Below are 15,702 nucleotides of genomic sequence, written 5' to 3' on the forward strand. Positions count from 1 at the left end.
AATTTCTAGGTGCACATAAATTTGGGGTGAGATGCTATTCCACCCGGTGGAAAGCAACTTTTAAAGTTGTTCTGTGACAAAATGTGGTACCATTTCTCCCGAGGCTCTGGAGGAGTCACCTACCTGATTACAACAGGGAAGCTGAGAAGGGCAGTGGGTTGGGAGTCAGGTTATGTCTTCTTCGTATAAATTTGAAGTTCAAGTGGACTTTCGAAAATATAGATATAATAGCTAGCATTTGGGTTTTGGCATTCTCGCTTTTCTAGCATCTATAGCATCCCTCTCCCATTTTCCTTTCTATCTAGTCAATAGTGGGGAAAGAAAAGCACTGGACTAGAATTCAAAAAAGCTTGCCTTAAAGTCTTGTTTCTGTGATTGCTATCTGTTTGGCCCCGAGAGAGTCACTTCCCTGAACCTATGTCCTTAACTATAAAATAATCAAACTCAAAATCATTTTTTGTAAGTTTATATCACTTTCACCTCTCAAGTTATTAACATTTAACACTGCAATAAGACATTTGGGATACTGCGTTTTATTAAGGAAGCAAGGAAGTCTGTAATACCAGAGAAAAATTCCTACTCAGGATAGTTAAAATATTTTGATGTTTTAAGTAATAAACTCTAGTTGCTTAGAAATGTATTTATATGTAACACATATTTATCTGGTATTATAAAGTAACGTTCCAGGTCAGCAGACAAAATGGACTATTCTGCAAATAAGTGTGCATGCAATTGAAGACCCATGGAAAACCTCTCCAATGAGTTTTGGATGTCCCACAGCATAGAGTATTTCATATAGATATTGGATTTATGTGAGGTTTGTCCACAAAGTTAACCATCCATTGTTAATATATTTTTCATATTACATGGATGGATACTTTCTGGACAGACTTTGTATTTCAGGCTATAGAAAAGAGATGGAAGGGTGAGAGGGAGAAAGAGAATGAGAATGAGCACACTAGAATTCCATTGCCTCTCTGAGCTTCAATGTTCTCATTTTTTAAATAAGGTTGATAATTCCTCTGAGCTCTCTAACATGGGGGATATAGTGCAGTTTCCGTATCTATCACATAATCGAACTCCAAAGTGCCCAGCACCCTAGCACCTGGTAAGTGCACAATTCCTGTTTGTAATAGAATAAGAAATGAGCATTCCCTGAATACCTCAAGGGGCTGTTCTGAAATGCAGCTTGTTACTGTTATTACTTATGTCACCTTGTCCTGCTGATTAGTAATAGCCATCCCAGTTTGCCTGTTGCCAAGTTTTTCCTTTTTCTAAGCAGTGCACGCTTTGGCCACTAGATGGCACAAGAGGAAAGATACCAAAAGAAGCAAAGGAAGGAAAGGTGGGTGAGGTTGGCTGCAATGTGAATAAAGCAGCCATTCAGGTTAATTAAGTAACACAAGCAGCCAGCATTTCACTGAAGACATTGCAGGAAAGCAAAGCCTTCAGAAGACTGCACTTAAAATGAACTTTGAGCACTGGTCAACACAGAGACAAAAAAAAAACTCTCCGCAAATAGTAATAAGATACTGGAACCAAAAACAGTAGCCTTGAACAAAACATTCTGGGACACCGTGGATATCAGCAGAACTGAGCCAATCCAAGAAGACAGCCCAGACCGGATCAACCACCATGATTAAGGGTTATCACCATTGCATGGAGAAACCTCAATCCGATGTGAAAATTCCACTCAATAGAGCAGAGTTGTTGCACAGTTTTTGGTTTGATTTAATGTGGATTCCTTTCAAAGTCAATTTTAACAAATCCTTGTGTTGTGTATTTAAAATCACCAAAGAACTCCCTTAAATATTGTTACACAAGAGCACGTGGCCTATATAGACTCAGTTTACTATAGGAGTCACAAATGTAGAGTCCAAAGTGGGCAGAAGAAAGTAATCATCTGGTGCATAATACTGCCTTTTAAAGCCTGGCTTCCGTCTGCTGCGTTGCATGTGACTTACAGATGCAACAGGCAACTCCATTTGCTGTGTGATTCCATGCTTACCAAGAAGCTTTCCAGTTATAAATGGACTTTTTCCATAGATCTGCCTCCAAGAAGAAAAAACTACGTCCTTTCAAGCACAAGCACTCCCAACTTTGTGACAATTGTATTTTTCACAGTAGTTTAATACATTGGTATTTTGTTTTTAACATCAGTCTCCTGTGAGCTTGGTAGATGTGGATTGTAACCAGGAAAAGGATTTCTTCTTGACGAAATTAATTTTCTGAATCTGTTGGACTCAAAAGCTTGGACCGTGTTGAATTCTGCATTGAATGCCTCCTGTGATGTCTCTTGGCAGACAACCAAGGCCCTGATGACTACATAGCGACCCCTCTCCTTCATATTATTCTTTCACGCTTTTGTGTCCGTGATTCTCTATCCTAGTTGCATATCAAAGTTGTCCATGAAGATGTTTACTAATGCAGATTCCCGGACTCTAGCCCCAAAGATTCTAACTCAATAGACCTAGTGTTAATCTAGGTATCTGTATTCACAAGAAGCCCGGTTGATTCCAATGAGGCTGGCCCTAAATCTATGGTGTTTGAGAGCCATTCACCTTCTTGAATATAATTCCACAGGTTAGTCTGGGACCACAGAATCACAGAATATATTATTTGGAAAAAGGTCTCCAGATGAATAAGAACCTCTTTCTATAGCGTTCCCGGAAAATTGCAGAACTTGAAACTGGGCTTCTTTCTGCTCAGGTCTTCATGTATGCTGTTTTCTATGGTCTCTATGGCTAGAAGAATCTTCCCTACCTCTCCTCACTTAGCTAAATTCCAATTATCATTTAGGTCATAGGTTAGATGTTGCTTCCTCATGGGAGTTTTTTTTTAGACCTACATTGGGACACACTCCCCTATCATCCTCTATCGGTCCTTTGTAAACTGATTTCCACTGGTTTTTAAATAGTGACTTGTGCAAAAATTTAACAGCTGTCTTTCCTAAATGCTTTTCTGTCTTATCATTGCCATATCCCCATGGCCTGAAACACGGGAGGTACCCAAAAGTATTTTTGAATTAATGAACGGAAAAAATAACAACAAATGAAGAAAGTGTGAAAATATCAGGTGCTGGTATCTTCATCTTATTAAAGAAACACATTTCACTTCCAAAGCCCACGGACCTGACCACTCAAATTATTTCATACTTGATATTAAACTTCTCTTATATAAAAAATAACCATACTTCACAATTTGTCCAGAACAATCCAGTTTTTTAACAATGTCGTCTTGGTGAGCTTGTTAATAGCATTGACTTTTGGCTCCCCAAATTGTCCATGTGGACAATGAACTATGTAAACACTCTACTTATGTACCATAATTCCGTAACACGTGAACCGTCTCTCTCTCTCTCTTTGTAGGTGAATTGAAGAGAAACAGCCTCCATGTTTCCGTGGCTGTGGTATTAACAGAAAGAGCTTAAGTTATTAAACCGAGCAGCTTTAATCCTAGAGGTCCCCAGGAGCAGTGGGGATTAATGTATTTTTACTCCAGAGCCAATGTAGCTATCCCAGTGAGCTAGGATTTGCTCTCCGCAACACCCACACTGGCCCCAGCTGCCTTTCTGTAGACCCACCTCCCTTCTGCCAGAGAGGTGATGGAGTTCTACCTGGAGATCGACCCTGTCACCTTGAACCTGATCATCCTAGTGGCGAGCTACGTCATCCTGCTCCTGGTTTTCCTCATCTCCTGTGTGCTGTACGACTGCCGCGGGAAGGACCCCAGCAAAGAGTATGCTCCTGAGGCCACTCTCGATGCCCAGCCCTCCATCCACTTGGTGGTGATGCAGCAAAGTGCTCCTGGGGCCCACTGGGCAAGAGGGTCTGGTCTTCATCTGGGGGATCCTGCTCTGCTAGGGAAGAAAAGCACCATGGTGTGAAGCTGGCCAAGGGACGGTGAGGAGAGACCACCAGACAGACTTTCAATACAGAACAAAGCATTCCCTGTCATGGCTCCAATACTCTCAGCACCTAGGTGCCGCCTGGCTAAGGGACTGGGACCTCTCTGTCTTACTTGCTGCTTTCTCATCACCCTCCTTGTGGATAAAGCAACTGTTTAAGGTAAGAAGCTCAGAGTGGTCTTCGGTCAAATTCTCCAAAAGCAAAATGCCAGTAATACTATTGTATAGTGAAGCTGGTGCTTGGTACATTCTTGATGATGTTGTCCTTGCAACTTGTAGAAGAGATCGACTTTGGGGCAAGAGTAAAAAGAAGAGAATGCAATAGATTGTGTGTGTGTGTGTGTGTGTGTGTGTGTGTGTGTATGTAATGAGGAATGAGACTAATTCAAATCTGTCCTGTACTTTGTAAATCCTTTTGTTTCAAGGCAGCCACATTGAACTTGTCCGGACTTGAGAATGTTATTATTTCTGTACATACCAGCTCTGTATATTCCATTCCCCGCTGTGAGTCAGTATGAGGAACACAGTCATTACAGAGCATACAATTAAAACAACAAAGCTGGGTTGCCCAGGTTCAAAGCCTGCCTCCTGCATTTATTAGCTGAGTGACCATGGTGAGGTTGAGCCACCTCTTTGTGCCTCGGGGCTAGGGATAGACTTGCAAGCTGTCTGTGTTATCTAAATGAGTTAATTCACTGAGAGCACTTGAGGCTGCTTGACACACAGCATTAGCTTTATGACGATCACTGACATTATTCCCTTCCATACGTCTCATCAGGAAGGTGTTTAATCTCCAGCCCTCAAATATGACCTGATCCAATACAAAGTTACTGAAGACTCGTTGAAGAATTCTCAGGTCCCACAGCTTGGAGTTTCAGCCCCCCAGAATACTGCTCGCTCTCCTCTCGTTCTCTTTGTCGCTGTTGAATTATCAATTTGTTCCCCTCTTCATTCATCTGTTTCTACCATTTTCACATATTATCTCCATTGTGTGTGTTTTTATTGACCCTCTTTCCCTGAGCTCAGAGCAGCTTAGATATTTGCTTAATGATTTACTGGGCCCCTTCTTTCATCAGGACCTGTGTGGAAATACAAAGAAATGAGTGTCATGACCCCTGCCCTCTGGTCTTTGCTTCCTAACAGAAGGAAGAGGAGGAGCTGGGCGTGACTCAGACAAAGCAGGACAAGAAAGCATGGCAGAAGCCCCGCTAGAAGTCTACCCAGGGTACAGGAGTCCACAGACACAGGAGAGCCTAGCACACAGAAGGGACTCAGGAAACATTTAAATAATGTCGAATGGCCAATTTTATCCCAGACTCAGGCATCAAAAATTAGATGATTTATCTTGAAAGATAAGTGGCTATTTTCTAGAAGGACAAAAGTATGTTGGGGGCTTGGAGGGTAGGACGGGAGGTGGCATTTTAGACAGAAGAAATAACAAAAACAAAGCTTGAGAGCAAGAAGTGTAGGAACCATTGATTATGAGAGTTCGATGGCAGTTTCTAGCCTGCAAAGGAAAAGTGAGAAATTAAATTTCAATTTCTCCTATGGAAAACTGAGGAGGAGCCTGCCCTGCCAGCTTCAACAATGAGCAATTGTTTTGCCTTCCTATTGCTAGGTAACTATAACAAATGTGAAGATAATTCCAGTTACTTTGTTTGCAGGTTTTAACATGTATTTTAATTTTGTTCTAATTTTATCATAAAATCACATTTTCTCCTAAATATAAAAATTATATTGAAATTTTTCAGAACACTTTTTTTTTCCTTTATGGTCAAGAAGCCATCTTCACTTTTGTAATAAAAATGTAAAATGGGCTGGATGTGGTGGCTCACGTTTAGCACTTTGGAAGGCCAAAGTGGGAGGATCGCTTGAGGCCAGGAGTTCAAGACCTGCCCAAGCAAGAGTGAGACTTCATCTCTACAAAAAAATTAAAAAATTAGCCGGGCGTGATGGCATGTGCCTGTGGTCCCAGCTACTCAGAGGCTGAGTCAGGAGGATTGCTTGAGCCCAGGAGTTTGAGGTTGTAGTGAGCTGTGATGATGCCTCTGCACTCTAGCCATGGCAACATAGCAAGACCCTGTCTCAAAAAAAACAAAGTAAAATGAATGAGGAAATGCAGTAACTGCACAGGCAGCTTCTAAGAACTGGCCTTTTCCATAGCATAAGCTTCACCTGAAATAACCTTCTTATTTCCTTCCCCTATTATGAGAATATACAGATGAGTGGAGACAAAATATATCAGTGTAGAAAAAGAAAAATTCAGCAGACTTCGAAAAAGTAATGATAACAATCATTGCTAATCTAGCTTTTTGAGTGGAATATAAAATGTTCAGCACTTCTAATATCAAAGTTAAAGATATGAAGTAAACATTCATCCAAAAATTTTTAAAATACAAATATTTTCAGTTATGTTTCAATTCCATATTGGGGCCAATCAAAGAGGAAATACTAACAGAGATGGAAGAGAGAAAAATAAATTCTAAGACAAAGAAGGAGAAGAACAAGAAAACCCAAATAATAATAGTAATAATAACATCAACATATAAGGGGAACAGAAACAAAGTCAGGGGAGAGAACGAAAAAAGAAAAGAAGGAAAGTAAAAATATTCTAAGGTGAATGTTGGAATAGATATTGAGCTATTCCAAGTCTCTGGTCATTTGATTTGTGGTTCATTCAACTTGTGTTCTTCAAGCAAGAACCAAATTCTCAGCATTTGAAACGATCTTTTCTATATAGCATGTGCTCTTAGAATCTTGTAAGAACTAGAAATGTCTTTAATAATCTTACTGGCAAGATAGTCTTACTGGTGAGGAAATAAGGCCAGAAGGTATCCTGACTTTCCCAAGAGTATTTGGCTGAGACCAAGGCCCCTCTTTGGAAAAAGAGGACCAATTATCCTCTTTTTCTTATTTTTTATCCCCACCCCCTGCCAAGTGCTCTTTCTACAGCATTATCTCTTTACTTGGTTGTATTTTAAACCCTCATGAAGGGTTTCTTATTTTTAAGTAAAGCTTTATTTCCTAATGGTAGTTGCACAGCTGTGACATTCTAATTAATGTTTTAAAGCTTTGTTATCAAAATACGGCGGTGGAATGGATTGCTTAGGCAGAACCCAGAGGTTCCTTTGACATTCAAATATTTCCTTATTTTTGTTTCCTTAGGTGATTAGGACTCCCTATCCCGCCTTATTTTAACTCATTATTCTTCCATCATGCATAATTTGTATTACAGCAAATACAATATTCTGACCTAATTTGGATGATAGCCTTGGGAAAGACACAAACAAAATTCTTCCAAGATGAGGGAAAGGAGGAAGGAGGGGATTTATCAAGAATCAGCTACATGGCAGACACTTTTTATTCATGACATCATTTTATCCTCATACTCCCCTACGAGAGAGACAGACACTTCTAAGACTAGTTTAAAGGTGAGGAAACAGGCTCCTAAAAGAGCTGGAGTTTGCACAGGGCCACACAGTTGGTCCACATGGGAGCCAGGATTCGAACTCAATTCTAGATGTGTCACGTCTGCTGTCAAATTTTGTCACAGCGACTAAAGAACAACAGCAAGCCCACGTTTGCTCTGCCTAGCCCATCTCCCCCACCCCACCCACTAGAACTGCACACCTAGGAAGCTCTGTTCCTAGAGCTGCCTGTTAAATGATCTAACTTTCAGATTTTCTCCTCTGAATAAGATGGCCAAAGTTTCCCTCAGAGGAAAAATGAATGATTGTGATTTGGTCAGAATCTTATCTTCTGATGTTCTGGAAGACTCTGAGGTGGAATGGACTAAGCCTGGACTTTGTACCAGAAAAAGCCAAGCCCCATTCCCCTTATCTGCTGTCTATACTTTTGTGCATCACTTAACTTCCTACGCCTTTTTCCTCAAATAAAAAAAAAATGGATATAATGTTCATATTGATGAGAGTGAGAATAATATACATAAAGTATCTGGCATATAGTACTATTTCAACTAAATGGGAGCCACTACTCTTATCCCAGCAGATGAGGTGAAGATGCTTAGAGGACCGCTCCACCTGGAGGCTGGAGATGGCTCAGGCCAGTTCAGGGGCATTTATGGGAGGGTTGAGGGGAAGGGTACGCGGTTGGAGAGCTGCCATGTGCAATAGAAATCTGGAGAGCAGAGCAATTATCTGTTGTGAGTTGAATTTTATCCCCCCGCCCCAAAATTCATATGTTGAAGTTCTTACCCATGTTATCTCAGAATGTGAACCTTATATTGAAACAGGGTCGTTACTGGTATAATAAATTAAGATGAGGTCATACTGGAGAAGGGTGAGCCCCTCATCCAATATAAACAGGGGAAATTTGGACACAGACAGGTACACAGGTACACCACCATGTGAAGACTGGAGTTATGCAACCATAAGCCGAGAAACTACCAGAATGTAGGAGAAAGGTCTGAAACAGATCCGTCCCTGTGCCTCCTATGCCTTCAGAGGGAGCTCCACCCTGCTGACACCTGCATCTCAGACTTTTAGCCTCCAGAAGTGTGAGACAATAAACTTCTGTGTTTAAGCTACTCTGTTGGTGGCACTTTGTCAGGACAGCCCTAATAAACTAATTCAGTGTCTAAAGGGATTGCTTGGGATGTGTGATGCATTGCTTAACATTTCAAAGCTTTTTAGGGTGAGTTATGTGATTCTACTGGATGTGACACTATGCTGAGTTGGAGTCTTGGGGAAGAGCTAGGAGTAACTTAGAGTTACCTGGGAAACAGACCCTGCACAAGCAGAGTGACCATATGTTGTGTTTTTAAGAAAGGTAGAGTAATGGAAGAAAAGTCCTTAGGAGAAAAATGTGCTTATGGTTTTGCAAGATGAAATTTAAGGGATAATTGAGAGGAATAGGAGTAAGAAACTTTCAGTCCCATAAAAAAAGGGCAAGGGACAAATCACAAAGGAAAGATATTAGGGAGTTCAAGTGCAAAGCTATTTGGTTGAATCCAAAAAAGCTCAGAACTAGCCCGAAAGTATCCAAGTCTCTTTAGATATCCCATAAATACTTCAAAAGCCACTCACTGATTGCCAGGCACCTCATTTGATCTTTCTGAAGATTTGTGAGGGGATTCAACCATTATTCTTATTCTAGAGACAAGGGAGTTTCAGATTATCCTGCATAAACTTTTAGGTTGACAGGCTGGGATTAGCAGAATCCAGGGATCCTGCCTCTTAGTCTTGAGCTTGCACTATAACTCCATAGCTGCCCAGAATCCATGCAGAGAAACAGGTCATACCTTAGTGATTTGTTTCTCCCTGCCTTTACTTTTGGGGATCACAGAATAACACAATCCTCTTGATTAGCACAAAAATCCCTAGGAACTGGAGGGTGAACACAGTCCGGCATTGCTCAAGAGTAACAAGTACAGTCTATTCCTCATTACTTCATCTTTCCTGAGAACACCAGTGGTTGAGATACAGAAAATAAGAGAGGATTTATTATCTAGCTCTGTTGTAATCGTCCATTGCGACTTTGACTTTCTTGGGCTGCCAGTGTTCCAGATATGGACGTTGTGACACCAGGATTAAGAAAGATCTTATCTATTTCTTATCCTCCCAAGAGGGTGGGAAGTAAATATCTGTCTGTGCTTTTTTCTTTTCTTTTTTTTTTTTTTCCTCAAGGCTTCTCTGTATCCAGCCATTATTTAATTAAACACGAGCCATATGCTTGGATCTGTTGGATTTCTGTTTGGCACGTCTCCAGCCTGGTGGCCTCCACTGCAATCTAAAGTTGGCAGGCATACAAAGTGAAGCTCAGGAGACACTAGAAAGAAGGGAACTTGGTTTGGAAGGATGACGAGAAGGAAGGCAGAAAAAAGTGTGTTGCTCCAAGGAAGGGCTTAACATTACCCAAGAGTGGCTTTGTGGAAATTTGGCAACTGGAGCGTTTGTCAGAATTGATAAAGATGTTCTTATCCTAGAAATTCATCAGTGAAAAGCTGCTTGCCATTGGGAAGGGAGAAAAACTAATATTATAATAGAATTTTGGAGAAAAACATACATGCAGCAGTCATTATACACATGCTCAGGAGGAAAACCAGAAGATCCAGAGAAGGAAATAATTGATTTCTAAAATGGTTGCAAGATTGAATTTGACAACTTTTGCCATCAGGAGGGTCTCCCTATGTTTAAGCTAAATCTCTTCTGCTCTTAAACTTTACATTTACTGTTTACACAGTGATTTGTATAATATAAACAAATCTCATGGAAGAATCCAATCAGATTAGATCATAAGGTGTAGTAAGTTATGGTTGTAACAGTGATTCAAAACCATGTGGACATAGCATACTGGTGAATCACCACCACCTGTGAAGTGTGTTGCACATTGTTTGTTACTAATAATAAATTACCCAAGTTTATAAATGATTTACCTACTTGTATGCAGAGGGTAAATCGAAGGTTATTCCCATCATAATGTCATTCTCAGTTCTGTGTACTCCAATTTTGATGTTTATATAGCACAGATGCAAGTGGATGCACAGTTAATGTGGAAAGAATTGCATATACCTATGGACCACTCATCAATATGTGTAAAGCACCTACTTTGAACAGACTCTGTGCAAGGCCCCAGGGATACAAAAGTGCACACAACAGACTTGAGTTCTGTTCTCATGAAGCTTACCAAGTAGCAGGAGAAACTATACTAAACACTCTGCATACATTGCCTGAATCTTCACTATGACCCTGAGAGGTAATATCATTTTCCCAATTTTATACATTTCAGGCCACTGGAACACCAAAGCCCATTCTCTAAACCAGTAGCCCCTAAATGACTTTGAGCATGCATTCCTATTAGTGAAGAAAATCTTAGTACTCAGCCCTGTGTGTGTGCGTGTGCATACTTAAATAAGTCTACATTTGTATATATGTATGTATATTACATATATGCATATTCTTGTAAATTATATGTACCTTACAGGAATCTTCTTGTTCCCCTCACTTTGGAGGCTGGCTCTATAGCACTCCACCTTATCATTCTGGATTTTGTCTGTGTGTAACAGAAATAATCTACCTTCAATCTTCCCCCACCTAACCCTGGGTTTTGCTGTAGACGAATGGGGTTGGGAGCCCTAAGAACTTGACCTAGGAAATATTTTTTTAAAATAAAAACCAGTAATTTTCAAGTTTGGACTAGGACTTTGTATTGTTAAGGATGTTTTGCATAATTCCATGGTGAGTTTTTCATATGCAAAGGTAAGTTCTCAGGTTAGTTTGTAAATCCTGCTCATTTCCTTTGTGTTTTCTTCCCTGGCTGGACCTTAACTACCTCATACTAAAGAGTGAGTGTCTTATACATCGATTTCAACTTCCCAACACCCAGTAAAGGACTGAACATGTCAGGAATTCTCCATCCTTTGGTTGATGACTTTGTTTCTCATTGGAAACAGGAAGAGAATTTTTACAACCCTTGTAGCAGAATCATGCTATCCTATGGAAACAAACTGCTCTCAGACACGGAAGGAGGAAGCTGGGCTGCTTCTAAGTCTCCAGGCACAGAGGGCTGGGAAAATGCAGCAGGTAGTCTTGTAATGACTGGGGCAGCTGAGAGGAAGCCAGGGCCCACACTTAACCTAGACAGGCACTGGGAAGGCAAGAGTTGAGAAACAAAATCAACAGATTAGTCCTTCTGTTTCTCTGCCCATTCTGGCCCCAGCCTCATCCAAATCACCCAAACTTCCTCTTTTCCTCTTTGCCTTTTCCTCCAATGAACCACCAGGAAATGGCTGCAATTCCCTCCTTGACTTGATACTGCCAACAACTCTGCACCACTTGACCCTGTGCCTCTCCGTATTCTTTATTCCTCAGATGGCCTTGGAGCAGCAGCCTGGGGCTACTACTTGCTCTGGGTTCTAATTCTAACCCAGTCACTAACTTGCTGGGAGGCATTAGGCCTCATTTGCCTATCTACAGAAAGAAAGTGATAAAGTTTATTAACAACCTTCCAAAGACCTTCCTGCTATGGCATGTTTGAACCTGCCTCTTTTCTTGTTCCCAACTTTTTTTCTCTCTTCCCACCTTGGCCTTCTTAAATGAAGCAACTAGTGACAGGAGGATTTGTCCTGAAAAACTGCCTATGGCCACAGCATTGCAGTTGATCAGGGAGCTGCAGCATAAAGCTTAACAGAGGGTTGAGTCCCTTTCTTTCACAGCGTGCCAACAGGTACCCCATTTGCTAACACATTTTCCATCTGACATTTCAAGTAACTATCCCCAGGTTGGTTTCTTCAAGTCAAGGTCTGTTCTGCACTCTTTGGAAGGAAAATAAACTGTGACAAATGGTCTCACTTCAGGCATATGGTGATGCCTTGATTTCCTAGTTGCTGGGGTGTATTCGCAAACTTATTGTCCCCAAATGTAAAAATAATAAACTTACCACCATGCATGAAACATTGACAAAGTGAAACAGATTTATTGGAGCTTCAGAAACAATGCTTATTTTTTTTTAAGTAGAACATTGCCTTTTGTTTCCATCCTAAGTGAATTTCAATTGTGTTTCCCCCCAAAATCCTTTTTTAAAATGGTCACAGTAGTTAGGAATTAATGTTGATTTTTTTTTCTTTTTTAAAAAAGTGAATGTATGAGTTAGAAATTGTGTTCAGCTGTGACTATCAAAGACCAGAAATGCAATGGTTGAAACATGATGGGGAATTTGTTCTCTTACTTACAGCCTGATGTTGGGAAGAAAGGGATTAAGCCAGATACAGTGGCTCCAAAATGCCCCCAATATTGTAAGCACTAATATTTCTGCTCTACCAGCTCTACTTCATCCTTGAGGTGGTTTTCTCATTACAGGTTGGCCAGCGCAGCTCCAAACCTTATGTCTGAGTTCCATACACAAAGGGGAGGACGAGGGGAAAAGCAAACTGACCCATGCCAGTTGGGTTAGCTGAAAGGCCCACCTAGCAACTTCTGCTTACATTTCATTGGCTAGAACTTCATTAAATGTCTACCCCTATCTGCAAGGAAGACTGGAAGACGCAGATTTTCGTTGGGTACATTGACATTCCTATCAAAATCACGGCTCCATTAGAAAGGAAAAAGTTTCCTTCTGAGTTGGCTGTGGAAGAAAAATAAAAAAAAAATAAAAATAAAAAAATAAAAATAAAAAAAAGAAAGGAAAAAGGAGAGAATGAATTTGGGGTAGACAACTGCTTTACTTGTGCTGTTTTTCCTTCTAAAATTAATACATGCTTGCTAAGATAAATTTGAATAATAGGGAAAAGGAAAAGAAAGAGAAGATGATATTAACTATTCAGAGTGATCTCCAGTAGCATTTAGTATAATCGTCTGCTTGGTTTTTATTCATATTTGAAGGTATTTTTTCTGATTGTATTTTTCTGATTATAAAAGGAATGCCTATTCATCTAGGAAACTTGGAGAAAATATGGCAAACTATGGAGAAGAAAATAGAAATTGCCCATAATTCCATTACTCAGATCGTACTATACTCTTCTGTTGCATTTCCCACTATTCTTTATGCATATTTCACATATTTATGATCATAGTGTATGTACAAGTTGGCACCTTTTTTTCACTTTCTAAAAAAAATAAGTGACTTTACACATGACCCTACCCAGTGTATCCCTGGGTCCTCATAACAGAGCATTCCAAATCTTGGTTGCAAATCTATTTGGAAAGTGCTTGAAGTAGGAGAAGTGAATAGCACAGACCAATTTTCTCCTGCACTGTTTCTGGCAGACCATATGGCAGACTTGGCTCACTTCTCACTCTCTGAGACCATATCATATGCTCGCCTTTCTGTATTTTTCAACCCGAAAAAATGTCAAGTGTACAAACCAAGAGTTAAAATTATTCTTTAGGGAACATGAGCTGTCATGCCCATTCCTACCGTATGGCTCACAAAAGTGGTTTTGCTCTGGCTTCTACATTTCTGGTCCAAGCTAGAAAGGGCCCTTTCACGGCCCACCCGTCCAAACCCCTAATGCAACAGAAAAGACAAGCAGAAAGGAAAAGTGCTTTGCTCAGGAGCTTTTGTGACATCGTCAGTGCCAGAACCCAGGCCCCTGAGTGCCTAGCTGGTGATTTTCCACTCTACTCACGATGCTTTTGATGATGCAACTAATTGGTAAACTTCAAAGGCGCTATGACTCCCACAAAAATAAACATCAGGAAGACTTCCCGGGTTCCTCAGCTCAACTGCAGCCTGTTGCTAATGGCATTAACTGAAACCTAGAGATTTATAACTTGCTCAGGGTAGCTTTACTCAGTTCCATTTAATATACTTGGATTTTCAGAGAAAATACACACTCTACACAGAACAGCTCCTTCCATTCAGTGTCCACTTGCTATGAGCTCAGACCTTTGCTAAACACCATAGGGTTGTGTTATGGATTTGCAAAACTTACAGCCTGGTTGGGAAGTTGAGAGAGACACATGAAGCAATATGGTGTATTCGTACGATGGAATGCTGTGCACCTACAAAAGGCAAAGAGGTAAATCTGTATAAACTGCCATGGAGAGACGGCCATGATATTTTGTTAGAAGAAAAATGCAAGTTGCACAAGAGTGTGATAGCATATGCACTCTGATCTCGTCCACATTTAAAGAGTACACTCACACACTTAACATGTTTTTATATGCATAGAAAACATCCAGATGAATACATACAAAACTTTTAACAGTCGCTACTCACTAGAAAGATTTGAAGATGGGGAAAATAATTTTTTTTTCCTTTTTTCATTTACATACTTCTGTTTTTTAAAAATATAATCATGTATTGCAGTTTCCCATTATAATTTTTTGTTTTTGTTTTTTTTGAGATAGGATCTCACTCTGTCCTCTAGGCTAGAGTGCAGTGGTGTCATCATAGCTTACTGCAACCTCACACTCCTCAGCTAAAGCTATTCTCCTGCCTCAGCCTCCCAAGTAGCTGGGACTACAGGCATGCACCACCACACCTGGCTACATTTTTTTCTTTTTTCTTTTTTTTTCCATAGAGATGAGGTCTTGCTCTTGCTCAGGCTGGTCTCAAACTCCTGACCTCAACCAGTCCTCCCACCTCAACCCCCTAAAGTGCTAGGATTATAGGTGTAAGCCACAGCACCCAGCCCCTCATACATTTTGAATAACCATGGTATCTACCACAGAGTTGTTGTGACAATTAAATGAGTTGTTCTGAATAAAATGCTTGGATGATTGCCAGGCTCATATTAAGTGCTCGATAAATATTAGCTGTGATGATGATGATGATGATGATGATGATGTAAGATGAGTACTTGCTGAGTACTTGATGATTGTTGCTGAGTATATATATATTCATACAAGTCATATATAGAGCCATTTTACCAGATATATATGTCAAAAGCCTTTAATATTTGAAAACACTTGACCCAGCCGTTCCACTTTCAAAAATTTCTTCTCTGGAAAAATCAAATAAGTGCATAAAAAGTATGTACAAAGATGAATAAAGAACACAGTATTGGCAACAAACAAAATGTTCAAAACCTTGACTAGTTTAATAAATTATAGTGCATCTTTACAATGGACTAGATTACATTCATTGTGGTAACAAATTTATTGACATTATGATATGATATTAAGAGAAAAAAGCTAATTTCTGAATAGCATATACATTATGACCCCATGATAGCACAAAAAGTATAATTCCCTTTGTATGTCTATGTACATCTAGAAGCATGTGCACTAAAAATGCATGCATGACACCAAACCCTGGGATATTGTGAAATTTTTCTTCTTTATACTGCAGCATAGTTTCCAATTTTTCTAGTGAATCTCTATGACTTAGGTTAA

The 15,702-nt window shown here is 40.1% G+C and overlaps 1 protein-coding gene across 1 annotated transcript; it reads left to right on the plus strand.

Annotated features, from left to right (window-relative positions):
* Positions 1-3,604: 3,604 nt before the first annotated feature.
* SMIM36 (small integral membrane protein 36) lies at positions 3,605-3,886 on the plus strand. Its single transcript, XM_075994336.1, has one exon. It carries the CDS (start codon positions 3,605-3,607, stop codon positions 3,884-3,886), a length of 282 nt encoding a protein of 93 aa, XP_075850451.1.
* The last annotated feature ends 11,816 nt before the right edge of the window (positions 3,887-15,702 follow it).

The sequence above is a fragment of the Microcebus murinus genome, chromosome 18, assembly GCF_040939455.1.
Source record: "Microcebus murinus isolate Inina chromosome 18, M.murinus_Inina_mat1.0, whole genome shotgun sequence".
In the NCBI taxonomy this organism is placed as follows: domain Eukaryota; kingdom Metazoa; phylum Chordata; class Mammalia; order Primates; family Cheirogaleidae; genus Microcebus; species Microcebus murinus.

Coding starts and splice junctions, on each gene's coding strand:
- SMIM36 (XM_075994336.1), top strand. CDS start 3,605: ATGGAGTTCTACCTGGAGATCGACCCTGTCACCTTGAACCTGATCATC.